The following is a 20,266-nucleotide window of genomic DNA, read 5'->3' on the forward strand; positions in this document are numbered from 1 at the left end:
TAGCTGGGACTATAGGCACCCACCACAACGCCTGGCTACTTTTTTGTTGCAGTTTGGCTGGGGCCGGGTTCGAACGCACCACCCTTGGTATATGGGGCCAGCGCCCTATTCACAGAGCCACATGTGCTGCCCAGGAAAACATTTCTTATTATAGGAAACACCAATAGCCTTGAACATATGAATCTTGTCCTCAAGGAGACCATAGCTAGCCTAAGCAAGACTACCACAGGAAGGAATTGGGTAGCCACACAGGACACATACAGTGGAACATTAAGGTCCATTAAAAACTCCAACAAGAGAATGCTTGAAAACATTTTATTAAATATAAATAACAATTTGTTGATATTCTAGTTCCCTAAGGCTGCCACAGCAAATCACCACAAACTAGGTTGCTTAAAACCACAAATGTATTCTCAGTTCTGGAAGCTGAAAGTCCTAAAGCAAGGTGATGGCAGGGCCATCCTTTCCCCAAAGGCTCTAGGAAAGGATCCTTCCCAGCCCCTTCCCTAACTCCTGTGGTTGCTGGCAACCCCGGGTATCCTGAGTTTATAGCTGCATCACTCCAATCTGTGTCTTACGTGGCTTCTTCCCTGTGTGTCTCTCTGTATCTTCTGAAGATCATCTGATAAGGACGTCAGTCATTGGTTTAGACCCTGCTCCAATCCAGTGTGACCTCATCTTAACCTGATAACGTCTCCAAAGACCCTATTTCTAAATAGGTTACAATCCGAGTTTCTAGGTAGACATGAACTTGAGGGGAGGGACACTATTCTACTCATTAGAACTGGTGAATGTGGTCAGATTTTCAGAAAGTGGGCCTGTATCTATGAGATTTGCTTTAGAAGGAGCCAACCCCTAAGGAAAGTTATAAGATATCACCCAGAATAGTCACGCCCTCCAAAATGGCACCCACAGAGACAGCTTAGAGGGAAAGGAAAAAATAAAAGTATGCAGACAAGGAACTGGTCCCCAGTGTGGTTGTCCTTGATGGAATTAATTTAGCATCTTACTGTTGGAAAGATCTGAAGGGTTGTCTCGGGATTGCTCATGATGTTAATACCACTGCTCCTGTTTCACTTTGTTCTGTGCAGCTGAAAACCAGTCTTGTGCTTCTGAACGGCGACGGGCCTTGTCCAGGCTCTACTTTGGGACCTCAGGCTACTTCAGCCAGCATGACCTGTTTTCTTCCCTTGAGGAAGGACGAGGCTCTCAGAGAGTGGCCAGACTGGCAACACCCTGCTCTTCAATCAAGGAGCTCTTTGTCAACTCAGGGCTTCTCCACCCAATGGTGGAAGGACAGGGTCCACAGGTTTCCACCTCAGAAAGTCTCCTCAAAGAAGCTGTTCGAGTGCTTTTCCCCTCCCGAGAGCTGGCTCAGCTTGCCCTTCAGTTTACTACCAACCCAAAGAGACTCCAGCAAAACCTCTTTGGAGGGAAATTTCTGGAGAATGTTGGCCAGTTTAACATGTCTGGAGCCCTTGGCACAAGAGGCACATTTAACTTCAGCCAATTTTTCCAGCAACTTGGTTTCTCAGGCTTCCAAAATGGGGAGAGACTAGAACCACCAGCTAAGCTGCTCTCTGTGAGACTGGATCCAAATTCTACGGAAACCCCTGAAACTTCTAAGAAGGGTATTGCTGTGAATAAGGCAATTGTGGGCAGCTTTGGCTTTGAAGTTAACCTACAAGAGAACCAAAATGCCCTAAAATTCCTTGTTTCTCTTCTGGAGCTTCCAGAATTCCTGCTTTTCTTGCAGCATGCTATTTCTGTGCCAGAAGATGTAGCAAAGGATTTGGGTGATGTGATGGAGATGGTGCTCAGCTCCCAGACCTGTGAGCAGAGGCCTGACAGGCTATTTGTCCCATCATGCACAACAGAAGGACGCTATGAGGATGTCCAGTGCTTCACTGGAGAGTGTTGGTGTGTGGATTCCCAGGGCAAAGAGCTTCCTGGCTCGAGAGTCCAAGGAGGAAGACCAAGGTGCCCCACAGAGTGTGAAAAGCAAAGGGCTCGCATGCAAAGCCTCATGGGTAGTCAGCCTGCTGGGTCCAGCTTGTTTGTCCCTGCTTGTACCAGTGAGGGACACTTCCTCCCTGTCCAGTGCTTCAAATCTGAGTGCTACTGTGTTGATACTGAGGGTCAGGCCATTCCTGGAACTCGAAGTATAACTGGCGAACCCAAGCAGTGTAAGTTTCTTGGGTATTTAGTCTATAAAGTCAGAATCTTTTTTTAGGCCCTGCCCGGATGCATTGCAATACTAAGAATTCACACATGGCAAAGCCTAAACTTCAGTTAAAGGCAAAATTAACTGCTTGAGGTAAAAATTTTCCAGAAACATCTGGATAATGCTAACCATTCCAGTGAGTGAACAGGGAAATTTCTTTTGCCTTAAAGAACTGCCACATACATTTCTCTAGTGCTGATCAACAGGTGGTCTCAATGGTGCTGATTATTCATGGGGTGCTGTGTGTCTAGATCTCTGGTCCCCAACCCCCAGGCTATAGACTGGTACTGGTCCATGGCCTGTCAGAAACCTGGCCACATAGCAAGAGGTGAACGGTGGGCAGGCAAGTGAGTGAAGCTCCTTCTGTATTTACAGCCACTCCCCATTGCTTACATCATGGCTTGAGCTCCACCTCCTGGCACTTCAGTGGTGACATTAGATCTTTCCAGGAGCATGAACCCCACTGTAAACTGCACACGTGAGGGATCTAGGTTGTGTGGTCATTGTGAGAATCTTATCACCCCACCCTCAGTTAATGGAAAAATTGTCTTCTAGAAAACTGGTCTCTGGTGCCAAAACAGTTGGGAACCACAGCTAGGTAGTATTTACAAATTTAAGATTGATGGGATTTCTATGGTCATATAAAGCTTTTGATGGAATTTGCATAGTTAAGGGGTTTCATCTTGGTCTGTCCAGTTTATCAAATTTCTTAAACCGAAATCCTTGTTCCTTGTTCCTCCCTAGGTCCCACACCCTGTCAGTTGCAGGCTGAGCAAGCTTTCCTCAGGACCGTGTCAGCCCTGCTGTTCAATTCCAGCATGCCACCTGCCCGTTCTGTCCCTTACATCCCCCAGTGCAGTTCTGAGGGGCAGTGGAGACGAGTGCAATGTGACGGCCCCCCTGAGCAAGTCTTCGAGTGGCACCAAAGATTGGAAGATCTGAAGGAGGGCTTGGAGGTGACCCCCGCTGAGCTGCTAATGAAGATCATGAGCTATAGAGAAGCAGCTTCTGGAAACTTCCATTTCTTTATTCAAAGTCTATATGAGGCTGGTCTGCAAGGCATCTTCCCAGTGCTGACGCAGTACCCTTCTTTCCAAGATGTCCCACTGGCAGTGCTGGAAGGGAACCTAACTCAGCCAGAGAAGAACATCCTCCTGGAGCCCTATGTCTTCTGGCAGATCCTAAGTGGCCAGCTCAGCCGATACCCAGGGCCCTACTCAGACTTCAGCACCCCCCTGGCACACTTCGACCTTCGGAATTGCTGGTGTGTGGATGAGTCTGGTGGAGAACTGGAAGGAACGCGGGCTGGACCAAGCATGTTCCCAGCATGTGAGTAAATCACATGAAGAGCTGTATTTGCATTTTTAAAAAACACAGTGTTTCATGGGAGGGCATCGATTGTCAAAGCTGGAGTGGAGTTAAGAGACGGCCAGGTAGACCCTTCGATGAACAGCAGAGAAAAAACAAGGCTCACAGACAGGAAATAACTTCCCTGCATCTACACAATCAGATATTAGCAAGGTTGATAGAGTATATTTTTAAATTTTCATACACTTGATTATTTAAATCAATGCCTTAGATTTTTATTGGATGTCTTCTGTGTTCAAAGTGCTCTCTTACAGCCAGAGAAGGCTCTGTAAGTGAAAATGGCAATGGCCTTGTCCTCCTCTGGCCAATGCACCATCAGATTAATCTCAATAAGTATCATGGAGACCCTCCTTGCACAAAAAACTACTGGGTGCTCAGGACCTCAGGAGAGTGACAGCTAACGTGGCTTTATTTGAGTGGGAGGGATTTAATGAAGGCACTAAGTGGAGAGCTGCCCATGGAGGTCTGTGAGCTCAGCTTTGTGGCAGGTAGACTTAGAGACTTACAGAAAGTTTCAGGACAGGAGGCATAAATACAATGAAGCTAACTCCATGTCTTCACTAAAAAATCCTTCTTCCCAAAAAGCCATTCTAGCAGTTTGACAGAATACCTAGACAGATTCAACACTGCTATGATCAAATCAGAATCTCTCAAACCAGTGGTTGCTAATATTATAGGTAATACAATAGCTGTTCAAGTTCAGGGAATTCTGGGATTTTTCTGAATTTTAAAAAATGCATCAGGCTATTTTGATATTAGCCAAATTTTAGGCTTTAGCAGCAACTGGAGCTTTAGAATGTTGGATGAAAGAACATGTGACGAGAACAGCCTGGAGACAACACTACTAGGATTCCCCATTATAACGCCAATCAAGTGCTAGAAAAAAGATCCTTGAACTTAACACATTGATACTATCCTGGCTCTTACACAAGCAGTCTTCTTTAGAATCATTCTTTATACCGGTCGTCAGGTCTGCTACATGGGGGTATTCCTACAATTATTGGTGTTCTCAGATTGAATTTCATCCTCTTTGCATGAAAATATAGGACCCTGAGTTGCTAAAAGCAGAAGTACCTAATAACTTTAGGGACTACTCAGCATGACTGCTGGGCAGAGCATTGGAACTAGACTTGAAGTAATTGGCTGTTTCGCTGAGTCACAGGTGGCTGTGCAGAGTAGGCAGCCAGGTGCACAAGCTCATCCATTAGGCAGAAAACATTAGAACTACTATCTGTATTCACTATTTCATCACTTTCTTTAATATTTCTATTTTTGTTGTTGCAATTAAGTGTTAACAGTTGAAACAGCTGGGGAAACTGTGTGTGGTATATTATTGTGGCAGAACGTGCATATGCTTTATAAAGAAATACTCATATTTGGGGGGTACATATTCAAGCTCTTTAGCATCAATAGGGACACAGAAAGGATCTGGTGACTATTAGTTCAGAGCCTTGATATGCAAGGATCTAAAAGCATCAGCATCACTTTGGGGAATTATTAAAGATTCAAGATCTTGGGCCCCACCTAATGAATCAAAACTTAACCTTTCTTCATTATTCCCAGATGAGTCAATGCACCCGCAGGCTTGAGAAGGGCTGGCCTGGAGGGCAGAACATTGGTACCCTAGTTGTTTTTTATCTCTGCATGACCTAAAGGGGATGACCCCCCCAAATCTTAGTTTCATCTGTAAAATTTGAGATACCATACATTGAGTACATAACTACCTCTAAGGCTTGTTGGGAGAATAATAAAAATTAATAGATGTGAAGCACCAGGCCTGGCACATAGGAATTACTTAGTAGATGAGAGCTGGATTAACACAATTGATAGTGAATAATGACAGCACCAACAGCTTCCTAGGCGCATGCAGGGATGATGGCGCAGGCATCTAGGAGCGTGAGTCCACACTGCTGACTCTGATCTGTTTGCAAGTTTGCTTTCTTCATTTAATTCATGTTTACAGACTAACTACTGTGTGCTCTGTCCCATACGATGGTGACACAATTCACTGTGCTTAGGATGTCTGCTCTGAGCAGCTCAGAGACCAGGAGGGGAAACAGAGGTGTTATCTGGTAAATATTTTAATACACTGCAGTGATAGAACAGTAGTCTGCACATAGAAAAGATGCCCAGGGAATGGGGCAAAGATTAGCTCAGCTTTGATTTCTGGGGTGAATCTTGAGAGGTCTTTGTCCACCACACAACGGGGTAGGCCCTTTCCAAAACGGAAAGGGTAGGGGATAAGGATGGACTGAGGGAAGAGGAGGAGGAAGGTAAATTGGGGCCAGGTCTTTCCTAAAGAGCTTGTGTGCCCCATTAAAGATTTTCATTTTATCTAGGAAGAAATAGAGAACAAGTAGACGTTTTAAATGGGAGTTTTTGCTTCAGGAATTCCAAATCCCTGGGACTGACAGAATAGATTATCTGATCAAGAATATCCATTTGGCTGGGCATGGTGGCTCAGTCTGGGAGGCCGAGGCAGCTGGTTTGCCTGAGCTCACAGGTTCAAGACCAGCCTAAGCCAGAGCAAAACCTCGTCTCTAAAAATAGCCGGGTGTTGTGGCGGACAACTGTAGTTCCAGCTACTTGGGAGGCTGAGATAAGAGAATCGCTTGAGACCAAGTATTTGAGGTTGCTGTGAGCTATGGCACCATGACACTTTACCAAGGCTGACAAAGTAAGCCTTTGTCTCAAAAACAAACAAACAAAAAAAAGAATATTCATTTGAACAAGAAAACAATAATGTCTTCAAGTTCAGAAAGTCAAAGGTTTCTGCTGATCTCATGATCTCAAAAGAATCCGCTGAACACCTCCACACCTCCACTGTTGGAGTCACAGTTGACAAGTGAAGTGAATGTGGCTGGGTTGGCTTTTACCAATAGTAATAATTACAAGGACAGTACTTGCTGGACACTGCAGCTTCAGCACCTCACAGAACTATTACAAAGCCACAGAGCAGACCCAGTTTCCCCACTGCACATATCAGGAGACTGCAGCTAGGAGAGGCTAAGTACGTTATCCACGGTCACAGGGCTGATAAGCGGCCAGTTATAGGGGTCTTTGAGAGTCACGCTCTTTTCTCTGCACAGGAAACACTCTTTGCCAACCTGCCATGCCTTTCTTCACCTGCCGATATCATCCACCTAACATCTGTCCATTCTTCCATAGAGGCAGCCAGTCACAATCACTGCATCCAGAGTGAGACTGTCTAGTCTGGAATTCTGAACCTGTTACTTACTTGCTAGCTGGCACCTTAAGCTATGTAGCTTCTCCATGGCCCAGTCTCTTATCTGTAACATGGGAATAAGAATATTTTATGAGACTGTTGACTAGATTAAATTAGATTGTCTGTAAACGTGCTTGGTCCAATACTGGGGTGGAGGAAGCATTAACTATTTCTAATCTTCTCGTGCGGTAGGTCTATGATAGTTGAGTGAATGAAATTGTGGGGGCAAAATGCAAAGACTATTATAGGAAAGAGCTGCCGAGAAGAAAACAGTGAAGGCAGAAGTGTGTGTGTAGTGTATGGTGTGGCTGTCTGTGCGGAGAGTGTGTGGATGTGTGTGTATGTGTGTGGGATGTGTGTATGTGTGTGTATGTGTGGGATGCATGTGTGCTGTCTGTGGTATGTATACACATGAGCTAATGCCCAAGTGTGTGTGACGTGTGTGACGTGTGTATATGTGTTAACGTGTGTGTCTGTAGTGTGTTCAGTGTGTGCGTCGTGTGGGGTGTGTATGTATATGTGTGGGTGTGAGTACATGTGTGTGTTGTATGTGCTTGTAGTGTGTGTATGTGGGGTGTGTGTAGCATGTATGTGTGTGTGTGTAGTGTGGGGTATGTATGTATATGTAAATGGGGTATAGTGTATGTATGTGTGTGGGGTGAGTGGGGTGTGGTGTGTGTGTGTGGGGGGTGCGTGGGGGTGCATGTGTGTGTATGTGTGCATGTGTGGGGGGTGTAGGGTGTCTGTGCGTGTGGTATGTGTATGTACATGGGGTTCTTGGGGATCCAGTATGTGTGTGTGTATGTGTATGTGTGGGGTGTAGTGTGGGGGTGTGCGTATGTGGTATGTGTGCACGCGGGTGTCCTCCAGGGAGCCCGGAGGTGCTGTGTCCGTGAATGGGTCTGACTGTGATATGTTCACCCCAGGCCCCAGCTCCTGTGCGGAAATGAAGCTCCGCGTGCTGCAGTTCATGAGGGAAACCGAAGAGATGGCCTCAGCCTCCAACAGCTCTTGGTTCCCCCTGGCAGAGAGTTTCCTAGTGGCCAAGGGCATCCGGCTGACCGGAGCGGAGCTGGGCCTTCCCCCGGGTGCTCCCTCCTGGGAGGCCTTCTCAGAGAAGCTCCTGCATGGGAGTGACGATGATGCTGTCCGCCTGGTGGCTCTGTCTGGTAAGAGCCTGCACTTCGGGTTTCCTACTCCAGCTCTAGGAGAAGCAAGAGCCTGAGTCAGTCTCCTCAGCCTTTAGGACTTCGCTGCCTTGGCTTTCCCAGCTGGTGGGTTTCTGGGAAAGAAAAGGCAAAGTGTCTTTATGACAGCAGCTTCTCCAAGACCTCCCCCCCCCATCCTTCAGCACAGCCCCTCTGTGGTGGTCTCCACATTCTGCACTAGAGACGTCTTGGCAGCTGCCACAAAGCCACACATGAGGGACCTGAGCACCCACATGCTCATGCACCTCATGGCCTGTTCCAAAGCTTCCCCTCATTCCAGGGGTTCAGGAATACTGCAAAGGGGGAAGGGAGCGGAACCCTTATTACCGAGGAACTATCACACATGTCATCTCATCTAAACCTGATGGTAACTCCAAAGCCCTAAATTATTACCTGCATAAAATAGAGGAAGAAGCTCAGAGTGCCCTGAGGTCCCCAGCCCCTGGGCTGTGGACCAGAACTAGTCTGTGGCCTGTTGGGAACTGGGCGCACAGGATGAGGTGAGTTTTAGGTGAGGGAGCGAAGCTTTATCTGTATTTACAGATGCTCCCCATTGCTCACATCACTGCCTGGGCTCTGCATCCTGTGAGATCCGCAGCAGCATTAGACTCACAGGAGTGTGAGCTCCGCTGTGAACTGTGATGGGAGGGTCTGGGTTGTAAGCCCTCATGAGAATCTCCTGCCTGATGGTCTGAGGTGGAGCTGAGGTGGTTATGCCAGTACTAGGGAGAGGCTGAAATACAGATTATCATTAGAGAGAGGGCTGGTCCTGGAGCCCACACTCTCAGCTCCCCTGTGCCCCACTAGGCTGACCATGGTGAGGCTGAAGTCGATGCCTAGATCTGTCTCAGCCTCTTCCTCCATGGCCCCACAGCCTGCTCTGGTGGGACAGCACCATCCCCTTCAAGTTCTCTTAAGAACCCCACATTCACTGGGCAAGGACATCTGTCTCTGAGACTTCAGTTCCCCATCCTTTACACCCCTTTGTTTTGGCTGATTCCCTGTCTGAAGTTTTCTGGTCTTGGGTTAAAAAAACAGCAAAGCAGTCCTCCCTGGCAACATCCGTCCCAAGTCACAGAGAGCCCACTCCTGTAGCGCCCCCACCTTCCCGGTGCTGGGCCGTCTGCTCTGGCCTGGGACTGGGGCTCAGCTGTCTTGGTTCTCTTCACCCTCCAAGAGAATCTCTCAATGGCCGTCTCTGTGTCCTGCCTCTCTGCCTCACCAGACATCTCTGTGGAAGGACAGGCACTACGTTGTATTCATCTCTATATCCCTGGTGCCTGGCACAGCACTGTCCCCAGCGAGGGACTCAGGGAATGGCGGCAGCCATCCTGTTGCTTCCTTCCCTCCCTTTTTCTTCCATCCGCTACACTCACTGTACCCCCACGCGCCTCTATTCTCTATTCCTCTGAGACTTGGGGACTTCTGCTTTTGACAAAAAACCCATTGTTTGAAACTTTGTGCAGGGACAGGATTTGATATGAACAAAGAGACAGTGGGACTGGTGCCCCTTCTGTGGTGACCACTTTGGGCAGGGAAGGAAATGTGGAGGAAGAGGAACGAGCACTGTGGGTGCTGTAGAGACTTGTCACTGAATGGCATGGTAGCATTTTCTTCAGCAGTCGAGCCGAGAAAGTTTCTCTCCAACTCACCACATAGTCTGAATTTGCATGTCTGAGGCTGTGGAGAAAAGAGGAAGGGTCCTCAGAGAGCTGGTCTTTTCCCTGCGAGTCTGGGGATTGAGGGCCCAGGACAAGAAGAGACTGAGGGTCACAGTCAGTCTCTGGTCAATAGAACACGGCAGCCTAGAGCTAAATGCAGGTGGAGGAGGGTGTGGGGCTGTGGCTGGGGCAGGCCTGTGCCTGGCTTGAGCGTGGTGCTTTGTGTGTATCAGCTCTTCTGATGGAGGTTATCTATCACTCCTGCCCTGTTAGGTGAGTATCAGGCCATTTCACAGATGAGGCAATTCGGGCTCAGAGAGGTTGGGAAATTCACGCATAATCACATAGCTAAGGGGTGCCGTGCCAGAATTCAAGCCCTCTCCACTACCCCAGGCCATCCCAAAGGTGGGCACTAGTGTCCCCAGATGGATTCTGATTGCCTCTTGGTGGCATCCTTATACATTAACCTCTCTTTCTTGGAGCCATGAAGCCCATGTCTGAAGGGTGGTGACCTGGGGAGAACCGCCCTGACATGAACCAGGGAAAGGCTGACTGGATCGCACCAGAGGGGGCCATTCTCTTCTAGGGTCCCTGGGAGAAATAAAAGCCCACTGAGCACCTGCAGGAGTGGAGGGGGCAGGAGGTCGCATTAGAGAGAGGGCCTGGGAGACATTCATGGCCTCCAAGGAGGAAGGTGGGGGTAAAAACCAGACTGAAACCTGGCGAGACCTAGACCAAGTGCTGTGTGTCCTGACTGCTGCCCATCCTCTCTTTGCTTCCTCTCAAACATTCATTCATTCTCTTTCCCTCACTCTATTTCCTGAGTGCCCAGTATGAGCCAGGCACTGCTAGATGTGCAGAGCTCTGCACCAAAGGGCTTACATGCTACATTGAAGAGATAGACCCAAACACAACAATACGTGCATAATCTAGTATGTTGGTGGGGGACAAAGCCATGCAAAAAAAGCCTAATGGGAGAGCTGGTGATGGGGTACAGTTTCTCTAGGGGGGCAACCACCTGTTCATCATTCAACTTCCCTCATGGAGCCTCTGTTTTCTCACCGGGGGTAGAAGTTCTGACTTCATGGAGCTGCTATGAACATCAGATGTGATTTTGTGGGTAACAAAGCCCTTCTAAAAGGGCAGTTGACTTAGAGTGAGGTTTTGTGTTCCAAATCCAGTTTCTCCATATTCTAGGGTGAGACAGTAGTTAAGTTGCTTAATTCATCCAAGCCTCAGTTTTCTCATCTATCAAATGAGATATATTACCTTCCTCATAGAGTATGAGGATGAAATTAATTAAAGTACCTACTTACACAATGCCTACACATAACAAATGCTTGCAAATCTTAGCTGTGTTGCTATGATCCCCTAGGGGAGCTTGAAGACACACTGCTGACCTCATCAGTTATCTATGGAAGTTACTGTAGACATCTACAAAGAGTCTTTCCATCTTAAGCCTCAAGGTTATTTGTAAAGGACAATCTGTAGAATGCCGACACACTGGTCAAGCTGCATGTGTAGTATTTTGGGTTGAATTGTCTGTCAAATAAATAAGACAATGTCCTTTTGCTGAAACAGGGACATAATTGGTTGTTCTCAGTGATGGAGCCCGCATCGGGCAGGCGGTCACATTCTGCTTCTCTCCATCCCTGACTCCAGCCTTAACCTTCTATCGGAGACGCCGCTTTTCCCTGGACGACTGGGTGGAAGCACCCACCCTTCCATGGTCTGGCCCCTACATGCCGCAGTGCGATGCATTTGGAAGCTGGGAGCCTGTGCAGTGCCACGCTGGGACTGGTAAGGGGTGGTGGGCATGTTTGGAGGCCAAATGACATTGCCTCCTTTCTATTTAGAGAAAGAGCCCCCTAATGGGAGGCAAGTGAGCTGGACTGTCTCAGACCCCTATTTGGCAGCTGCTGACAAATCCCTTAGCTTCTCCGCCTCTAGTTTTCTTGCCTGTGTCACAGGAGCAGGGACCTTCTACCAATATGAAGGCCAAGGTGATGGTTGCTAGAGGCATTGGGGTGCTAAGACTTGTGATTATGGGTGATGTCAGGCAGAAGGTCTGGGTCACAGGGACAGACAGGCTGCCTTACTTGCACTGCTATGAATGCAAGGAAGCAAAGTGGTTTACGTGTCCCTGGGGGGCAAATCCCCAGTGTGTTTCCTCAACTTCAGCCCCTGGCTCTTTTTAGGGCACTGCTGGTGCGTGGACAGGAAAGGAGAGTTCATCCCCGCCTCGCTGACTGCCCGATCCCCACAGACCCCTCAGTGTAAGTGAAGCCTGTGAAACCCTTTATCTAGCTCCTGGGGTGAGTGCTCTAGGCCGGCTGAGCCAGCTGGGGTCACTTAGCTGTTGGAGGCCCACTGGCCCAGCCCTTCAGGCCATCTGCGTGCAGCCAGGTATTTCCCTGTCTCTGGTCTGGAGGCTCCTACTCACCTTGGCCCTTCTGACCACTGCTCCCAGTTTTGAGGGTGGAAATAAATGGCTGGAAGGAAATGTTGAGTTCTCCACCCTGTCCACATGTCCCTGGGCAGTTGCAACCTCCCCCTGAGATTCAGCAGTGTGTAATCCACAGCCCACTGAGCATCACAAAACTGACGTGTCCCACATGGGTCTTTGTCCTTGATCTTACATCTGCTTCTCCTCTAACATTCCAGCTGTCTGCGAAGGGCCCCACCTTTCGACCAGGCGCATGGTTCTGAAATTCGGGTCCGCCTGGGCTCCCCACCTTCCTTTGTCTCCCGTGTTTAGTCTGTTAACAGCATCCCTCTCTCTCCCACAGGCCCCACAACCTGTGAGAAGTCTCGAGCCAATGGACTTCTTTCTGGTTGGAAACAGGCTGGATCCCAAGGAAACCCAACTCCAAAAGACCTGTTCATCCCAGCTTGCCTGGAGGTAAGGGCCTTGAGGGAACCAAAATGTGCTTCCAACTGGTCGAAGATTTTTCTAGTTTCTGAAACATTTGGTTTAGTTAAGAACTTACATGGAGTTCAGCCTGGGCATTTGTGATCAGCCTGGGAGACTAGCTCTGGGACCTTGGGCAAATTACTTACCCTCTCTGTGCTTTAGTTTGTTTTCTTTAATCACTAAAATCAGGCTACATTTTGTCCTAAAGGCTAGAATTGTTTTTGAGAGCCTGAGGAATTATCTTTCATGAAAACTCTTTGAAAAATAATCAAAACATGTATAGTTGCTCCTATGCTTTTGCTGAGGGCATCTGGGCCAAGGCTCTTTGCTCACTGCACCCCAGGTTCTCAGCATCACTGGAGGGAATCATCCTATCTCTCTGCCCAGCACCCTGGATGATTATAGCATTTCATAATTCAGTAAGTACTAATGGAAAAGCTCCCAAAGAAGGGATTTGTGGCCAGAATCTTAACCACTTACTTGTCGAGTAATGGAAGTCTCTGGGCCTCAATTTCCTTTCCCTAAAGTAGTGACTATGGGAACAGCATGAGACCTGCTCTGCTTAGCTTTCAGGGACTTCATAGAAATCAGATAAAACCAGTCAGCTAGAAGTTCCTGAAAACATGAAGTGCGAGCAAAAGTTTCCTTATTGTTATTGTTTGGTGCTATGAACCTGGATCCCAATTATGGATTAGTTTTGTAGAGAAATTAGTCTTTCATTGTGGCTGGCAAACACCTGCTACTGGGATACGATTCTTTTTTTTTTTTGCACCACAGCTCACAGCAACCTCAAACTCCTGGGTTCAAGTGATCCTCTTGCCTCAGCATCCAGAGTAGCTGGGACTACAGGTGCCCTCCATGATGCCTAGCTAGTTTTTCTGTTTTTAGTAGAGGCAAGATCTCGCTCTTGCTCAGGTTGGTCTCGAACTCCTAAGCTCAAGCTATCCATCCACCTGGGCCTCCCAAAGTGCTAGTATTACAGGTAGGAGCCACTGCCCCAGCCAGGGATATAATTCTTTCCCATTTTTCTGGGCACTGCTGGATATAGCGGTTGCTGCCTGTGTCCAGGGGGGCTGTGACTTGGGAGATGGAGGAGTCTCTCTCCTTGCTGAGGGAGGAGATGGAGGAGCCACAACTTCTGAGGGTGGAAAATATTATTCTTGAGCAGAACTTGAAGACACTCTGATGGGTGGGTCTCTGCCCAGCTGCTGCCCTGGCACCAGTAAACAGCAGCCCAGACCCCACTGCCAAGACTATGTGAACACGTCTTTGGCTCAGCCCTCCAGAAAAAGTCGATAGTTAGAATATTCTCAATTTCTGGTACAAATATCTTTGTTATGATGTGATTTTTGGTCTTCTTGGTATATGCCTAGTAGAGGAATTATAGGATTGAATGGCCCAATTCATAATTGCTAAGTCATGGAAAAAGCCCAAGTGCCCATCAATCCACGAATGGATTTATAAATTGTGGTATATGTACACCATGGAATATTATGCAGCCTTAAAGAAAGATGGAGACTTTACCTCTTTCATATTTACATGGATGGAGCTGGAACATATTCTTCTTAGTAAAGTATCTCAAGAATGGAAGAAAAAGTATCCAATGTACTCAGCCCTACTATGAAACTAATTTATGGCTTTCACATGAAACCTATAACCCAGTTATAACCCAAGAATAGGGGGAAGGGGGAAAGGGAGGGGAGGGAGGGCGATTGGGGGGATTACACCTGTGGTGCATCTTACAAGGGTATATGTGAAACTTAGTAAATGTAGAATGTAAATGTCTTAACACAATAACTAAGAAAATGCCAGGAAGGCCATGTTAACCAGTGTGATGAAAATGTGTCAAATGGTCTATAAAACCAGTGTATGGGGCCCCATGATCGCATTAATGTACACAGCTATGATTTAATAATAATAAAAAAAGAATATTCCATAGAATTTTCTCAAATTTTTGTTTAGGTTTGAGCCTCTCCTCTGTAGTGTAGCTGGGCCTCTCTGGGACAGTGAAGTCCCTACCTCCAGGGTGCTGTGTGGACTAGGTATCACACCAGGGCAGGACATGATTGTCACGGGGGAGCCTCCTAGTTACATTCTCTGTACATGTTGATCAGATGTCTAGGTCACTGTTGTTGCTTGTCTGCACACAAGGCCCTGCAGGTTATGAAATAAACAAGCAGCAAACAAACCCTGAAGGAATCACAGCCGTGGCTGCTGGGTATAGCGGTTGCTGCCTGTGTCCAGTGGGGCCGTGACTTGGGAGGGAGGACTTCTTCCACCTCCATGGGACAGCCAAGAAGGAACACCCACGAGAAGGATCTAGACCCTCCTCCTTGTTTTTTAGATGGGGAAACTGAGGCCCAGAGAGTTGAAGTGGCCCAAGTCAGGTTGGGGGGGCAGTGACTGTCACAGGTCGGGTTCCATCTTCTGAGTTCTGCCCAGATGTAGGGCTTGGGTAGCTGCCGTGCTGTGTTCTTTTTCCCCTGCTACAGATCCTCAGGGACTTTTTTTAGGGCTATTTGTGGAAATAACTTCTATAATTGGTGGAGTTGGTGGAAATAACTTCTGTAATTGGTGGAGTTGGTTCAGGAAAGTGGCTGGGCTTTTAGGGCTGCTGGGCCTGAGCCCTCACCAGCTGTGGGTGCTGTTCCTCTACTTTCTTCACTGAGTGGGCCTCAGTTTCCCCCACCCTAGAGCAGAAGAATGTGATCCTTGCTTCCTGGGGTAGTTATAATCATCAATTTAAATAATGCATGTAGGGAATGGGGGACAGGAGAGTGCCTCCCACCCCCACCACCCTCCATTTAGAAAAGTTGTCACCAGCTGTTTTGGAAAGGACTGATAGCTACCCACCAGCAGGTTGGTTGCAAAAGCCTCTCACCTGCAGTGCCTGATGTGACCTTGGCTTTGTCTCAGACAGGAGAGCACTCCAGGCTGCAGGCATCGGAGGCTGGGATCTGGTGTGTGGATCCCACATCGGGAGAACGGATGCCTCCTGGCTCAAACAGCAGTGCCCAGTGTGAGTGACCCCCTCACCCTGGAGATCACTGGGTACAGAGTGATAAGAGCTGACATCAGGTTCCACTTCCACAGCTGTGAAGGCCCAGGCCCTGACCTCACTGTGCCTTGGCATCCCCTTCTGTGAAATAGGGGCAAGAATCCCCAGCTCAGCAGGGTCCAGGGAGGGCCACATGTTCAGGGAGCAGGCTGAGCTTTGTGACTGTTTAAAGGGTACCAGTGCATTGTGGGTTGACCAGCTAGGTTGCTCCAAGGTGCACAGGCCCTCCTGGCCCTTCGCTTGCAGCCTGGCCTTGTAACCTACCTCCCACAGTGAGGTGGAATATGCTGATGCCCACCTTGCCTGAAATCTGTGGGCATTCCTATCATCCTCAGGGCCCACACAAGCTCCCTGGCTTGGCCACCCCCACATCCCTAGTGGCAGCCTGCTTCTCCGTCGCTCATACTGCACCACCTGGCGCTAATACATTCTGGTCATACATTTGAAGGAGGAAGATTCTGTCTCTCCCCCTGGGATCTTCATACACTGCCACCTGCAATCCTTCCACCTGTCCCCGACACACGCTCACCTTGCCTAATCCCTGCTCAGATTACGCGTCGGCCCCTCCAGGAAGCCTCCACTGAACTGTCTCTTCCATAGCTGAGACCCGTGCTTCTGTGCCACCCGTGGCTCCTATACTGCACTGTGTCCACCCTTACCTCCCTGAATGACACCTGTTCACTTTTTAAGACTCTACACTCCCTGACAGTGGCAGTGAAGGGGGGAACACTCAGAGCTGGGCATATACTGTCTTCACCTGGCTGCAGCTCAGCCTCCCAGTGGGGAGGCTTCCCCAGACCCCTGAAGACCCTATAGGCAGGTTGGCTGGGGATGGCGGGGAGGATACTTGGGCTCTGGAGATGGGTGGTAGAGCTAGCTTGTTTCTATGTTAAGGCCCGGGCCTCTGTGATGTGCTCAAGAGTGGAGTCGTCTCCAGGACAGTTGGCCTTGGCTTCGTCCCAGACTGTGACGCACAGGATGGGAGCTTTTCCCCAGTGCAATGCGACCCTGACCAGAGCAGCTGCTGGTGTGTCACGGGCAGCGGAGAGGAGGTGTCCGGGACCCGCGTGGCTGGGAGCCAGCCTGCCTGTGATAGTAAGTTGTGCATCCCTGGAGTGACCGTGGGGCCAGCACATCTCCTCCTCTACCCAGACTGTGTGGGGTTCCAAGGAAGTAGGACAATGTGGGTGGCAGAGGAGAAAGGAAGCCAGGGAAGGATCCAGTTGCGGTTGGTGCTTATGGTATCGAAACTTACATCTACTTCCTGAAAGTGCTCAGGCCAGGGTCTGAAATCAGAAAGAAACTCAGGCCAGGGACTCTCCAGAGCTGCCACCTCAGGGGGCTCAGGCACTGGCCTTCTGGGGGCCTCTGGGCCTTGTTCTCTGTGTCCCCTAATGGGGCGAAGTCCCCTGATGGTGGCATTTCAAGGTGATGGTTATATCCCCGCTGGGGTGCTTCAGGAATCCGTGTCGACTTGTTTATTTTTATTTCTAGTTTAAAAATGTATATGGACATAAAATATTGAAATATGCATCATATGAATATATATTAAACTATGTTATTAAAAATTGAAATGTATTATTTAATTATGAATTATTTACCTTTTATTTCTCCAATATATTCAAGTCATGGGACATTACAGTCAATTTAAAATTTATCTGAGCAGGTAGGATAGACTGAATTTCATTTCAGGACAGGAAATGAAGACATTACAAAATGTTTATTATAAATTGGGGTTAAGCCATACTGTGCTGAATAATTTTGATTTTACAACAACTGCCTTTATTTTGATTTTTTTATTGCTTCATTATGTTTTTAAATTTCTCCAATCTCTAAGCAACATTTTGGGACTGCAGAAAAATGTAAATAGGTGTAGGGGAGACCTTCAGGGGCAGGCTGGAGAGAGAGCCGCTATGCTGTTTTTGTCAGCTGTCCTCCTGCGTTTTCCATTCTCACTCTGGCCCTGAACCTGTGGTGTGCCCGCAGCTCCCGCCACATGCCTTGTGTTCACAGTTCTGTGTTGCTGCCTCTGGATAGGGCCCGACTTCACCGTCATCTTTCTGACCTCAGCACCTGCCACCAGGAACGGCACACAGTCAGTGCTTGAAGCTGTTTATGAACGGAGCTGCCTGCCCCATGCTTCTGAGACAGGGATGGCTCTGCCTCAAGTCAGGAATGAGAAGGATTCCACCTGCGAGTCATCTGGGAGTGGTGTGCACTGAGGCCAGGAAACTAATGTAGCCTCCTCCAGGAACGGGTCTGGAGCACAGCTCCTTTGGGGCATGGGAAGACTCTACATGGCCTTGCCCTACAGGAGTCCATGATTATAGCTCACAAGTGCTAACATTTGCTTTAACTTCTAACTTCAAGTATCCCATTTTTGCCTACTAACAATGCAGGTAAAAGCTCCCTGCTAAAATTTGCTTTTTATCTCATGTATCCCATTTTTGCCTGCTAACAATGCAGGTAATAGAGCTTGCTTATCTCCCCATTTTATAGGTGGCAAAATTGAGGCTCAGAGAGGATTATAAACATGTCCCAGGGCACCCAGCTATCAAGGCGAACAGCCAGGGTTTAACCCAGGGCCTGCTCCTGAAACCCAGTGTTGTGCAGCTGTGAGGGCTTTAGGAGAAGACGGAAGGCAGCACCGGGAGGTGATTCAAACTGCCTTGTTGAATAAAGAAGGAGGAGAGATAAGTAAACCCAGAATAGCTTCTCCTTCCTCTCCTTATAACTTCCTTTAACTTCCTGTGCTGTTTTCAAGGCTGTAGAGCAGTGTTTACAACCTGTTTTTAGCTCACAGCACCATTGAATCTATAGTTAAACTTCCACAGAACACTTAAATAACAATCAAAAAAGAAAAAAGAGAAGAAAAAGGAATATGCTTACTGTGCTTTGAATGTCTTTCAAAAATAATGTAATGTGATGTAATTACATTAATGTAATAATGTAATGTAATGTAATTACATTAATGTAATAATGTAATGTAATTAATGACATTTAAAATGTTTTGCAGCATACCTAAGATCCTCTCGTGGTACACCAGAGTGTTACGGCACATGGGTTGAAAATCAGTGCTATAGAGCAACATTTATCCAGGCTTCGCTGTGGGGGTGATGGCTGGGCAGGTGCTTGACTGCCCCCTTGGGCCCCACTGGCCTGTGGGATTGGGCTGAAGTCTAGGGAGATCCATGGTTCTTGCTGGGCCTGGCAGTCCTTCCCAGGGCTGGGCCCACTGTGAGTATTCAGTTAGTTTTAGCTTCTGTTTCTTCCTTTCTCCTCAGCCTCCATTCCCCTGTCATTGGGGCCAGATGGTTCATATCATAGCCAGGGAATCACAGCATTTCAGGGAAATTGGGGAAGAAGGTCTTTGGAAAGCAAAGCAGATCTGCTGGAAAGGGCAGGGGCATCAGCAAGAGAAGTGGCAACATCCTGGGTGATGCTGGTGACCCTGGGAGGAAAGCCCCTGCCCCCGCTACCCAGTCAGAGGACTCACTGGCCTCTTGCCTAAGGCCACAGAGGGAGAGAAGCCAGAGAGGCCGCAGGTGCAGACCCTTCCTATGGGGCACGAGGGGAAAGCTTACTTACTGAGATCGGGGGCCTGCTCACACATCCACTCAATGACACCTGCTCTTTACTCATGTAGGCACCTGCATCTAGCATTCTGGCGGGGACAGGGAGTGAGGGGTCAAATCCTGGCTTTGCTGCTTGCTGGCTTTCTGAGCATGGATCATGACCCTCTGTGTACCTCTGGAGTCTGTAAATAGGGGTAATGGGACCCCTACCCCACGGGCGTGGAGAGCATTAAAAGAATTGGTAGCAGTTCATAATTTCAGCACTTTGGGAGACTGGGCAGGAGGATCATTTGAGTCCAGAGTTTGACAGCTATGATGGTGTCACTGTACTCCAGCCTAGGTAACAAAGCAAGACCATGTCTCATAAAAGAATAAAAGAAAGAAAGAAAAGAGTTGTGAGTTGATATTAATTAAAACTCTTAACAGTGCATCTGGCACTTACTGTCACATAAGAAGTTTTTCAATAAATACTCCTGCTAGGAGGTAGGCATTATTGCTATCGTCATCATTTTATGAGTGAGGGCATTGAGTCACAGAGAAGTTGGTTAATTTGCCTGGGGCCACTCAACTCTAATAGTAAATGACAGAGCCAGGACTCATAGCCCGGCAGGCTAGCTCCAGAGCCACACACCCTCTGCTCTTGGTAAGAGACAACTCAAATCACAGTGCAAAATGTTGACCAGGGGCCATTGTTCTCATTATTAAGAAGCCCAGATTCAGCCCTGGAGATCAAAATAGGTCATTCTTCATCTTTGAGGCCCCTGAATACCCTTATCTCACATAGATATTGTAGATAATAAAATCCAGACATATACTGGTTGCAAGGCTGTGCCCAAGAGTCTGATAATTAACTAAATCTCTAATCAAATGTGAAATTGTCACACTAAATATGTTTTCTCATTAACTTACTCATTCACCCATTTATTTAACTCACACTCATCAAGCTGCATGTGGGTCAGCGTTGTTCCCTGGCCTGAGTGAACACAGGGGAGGCCCCTCTTGCTCCCTGCAGACTTGACCCTGCAAGTGATT

At 48.0% G+C, this 20,266-nt stretch overlaps 1 protein-coding gene across 1 annotated transcript in view; it reads left to right on the forward strand.

Moving 5' to 3' along the window:
- Positions 1-20,266, forward strand: part of TG (thyroglobulin) — a 231,284-nt gene that overhangs the window by 13,525 nt on the left and 197,493 nt on the right. The window contains exons 9-16 of the mRNA XM_053558250.1: positions 1,092-2,186; positions 2,969-3,553; positions 7,745-7,987; positions 11,350-11,487; positions 11,886-11,963; positions 12,477-12,589; positions 15,518-15,620; positions 16,554-16,754. Of these exons, the coding sequence (XP_053414225.1) occupies positions 1,092-2,186; positions 2,969-3,553; positions 7,745-7,987; positions 11,350-11,487; positions 11,886-11,963; positions 12,477-12,589; positions 15,518-15,620; positions 16,554-16,754 (2,556 nt within the window). The remainder of the gene's footprint in view (positions 1-1,091; positions 2,187-2,968; positions 3,554-7,744; positions 7,988-11,349; positions 11,488-11,885; positions 11,964-12,476; positions 12,590-15,517; positions 15,621-16,553; positions 16,755-20,266) is intronic.

Source organism: Nycticebus coucang, chromosome 13 (genome assembly GCF_027406575.1).
Source record: "Nycticebus coucang isolate mNycCou1 chromosome 13, mNycCou1.pri, whole genome shotgun sequence".
Lineage (NCBI taxonomy): Eukaryota > Metazoa > Chordata > Mammalia > Primates > Lorisidae > Nycticebus > Nycticebus coucang.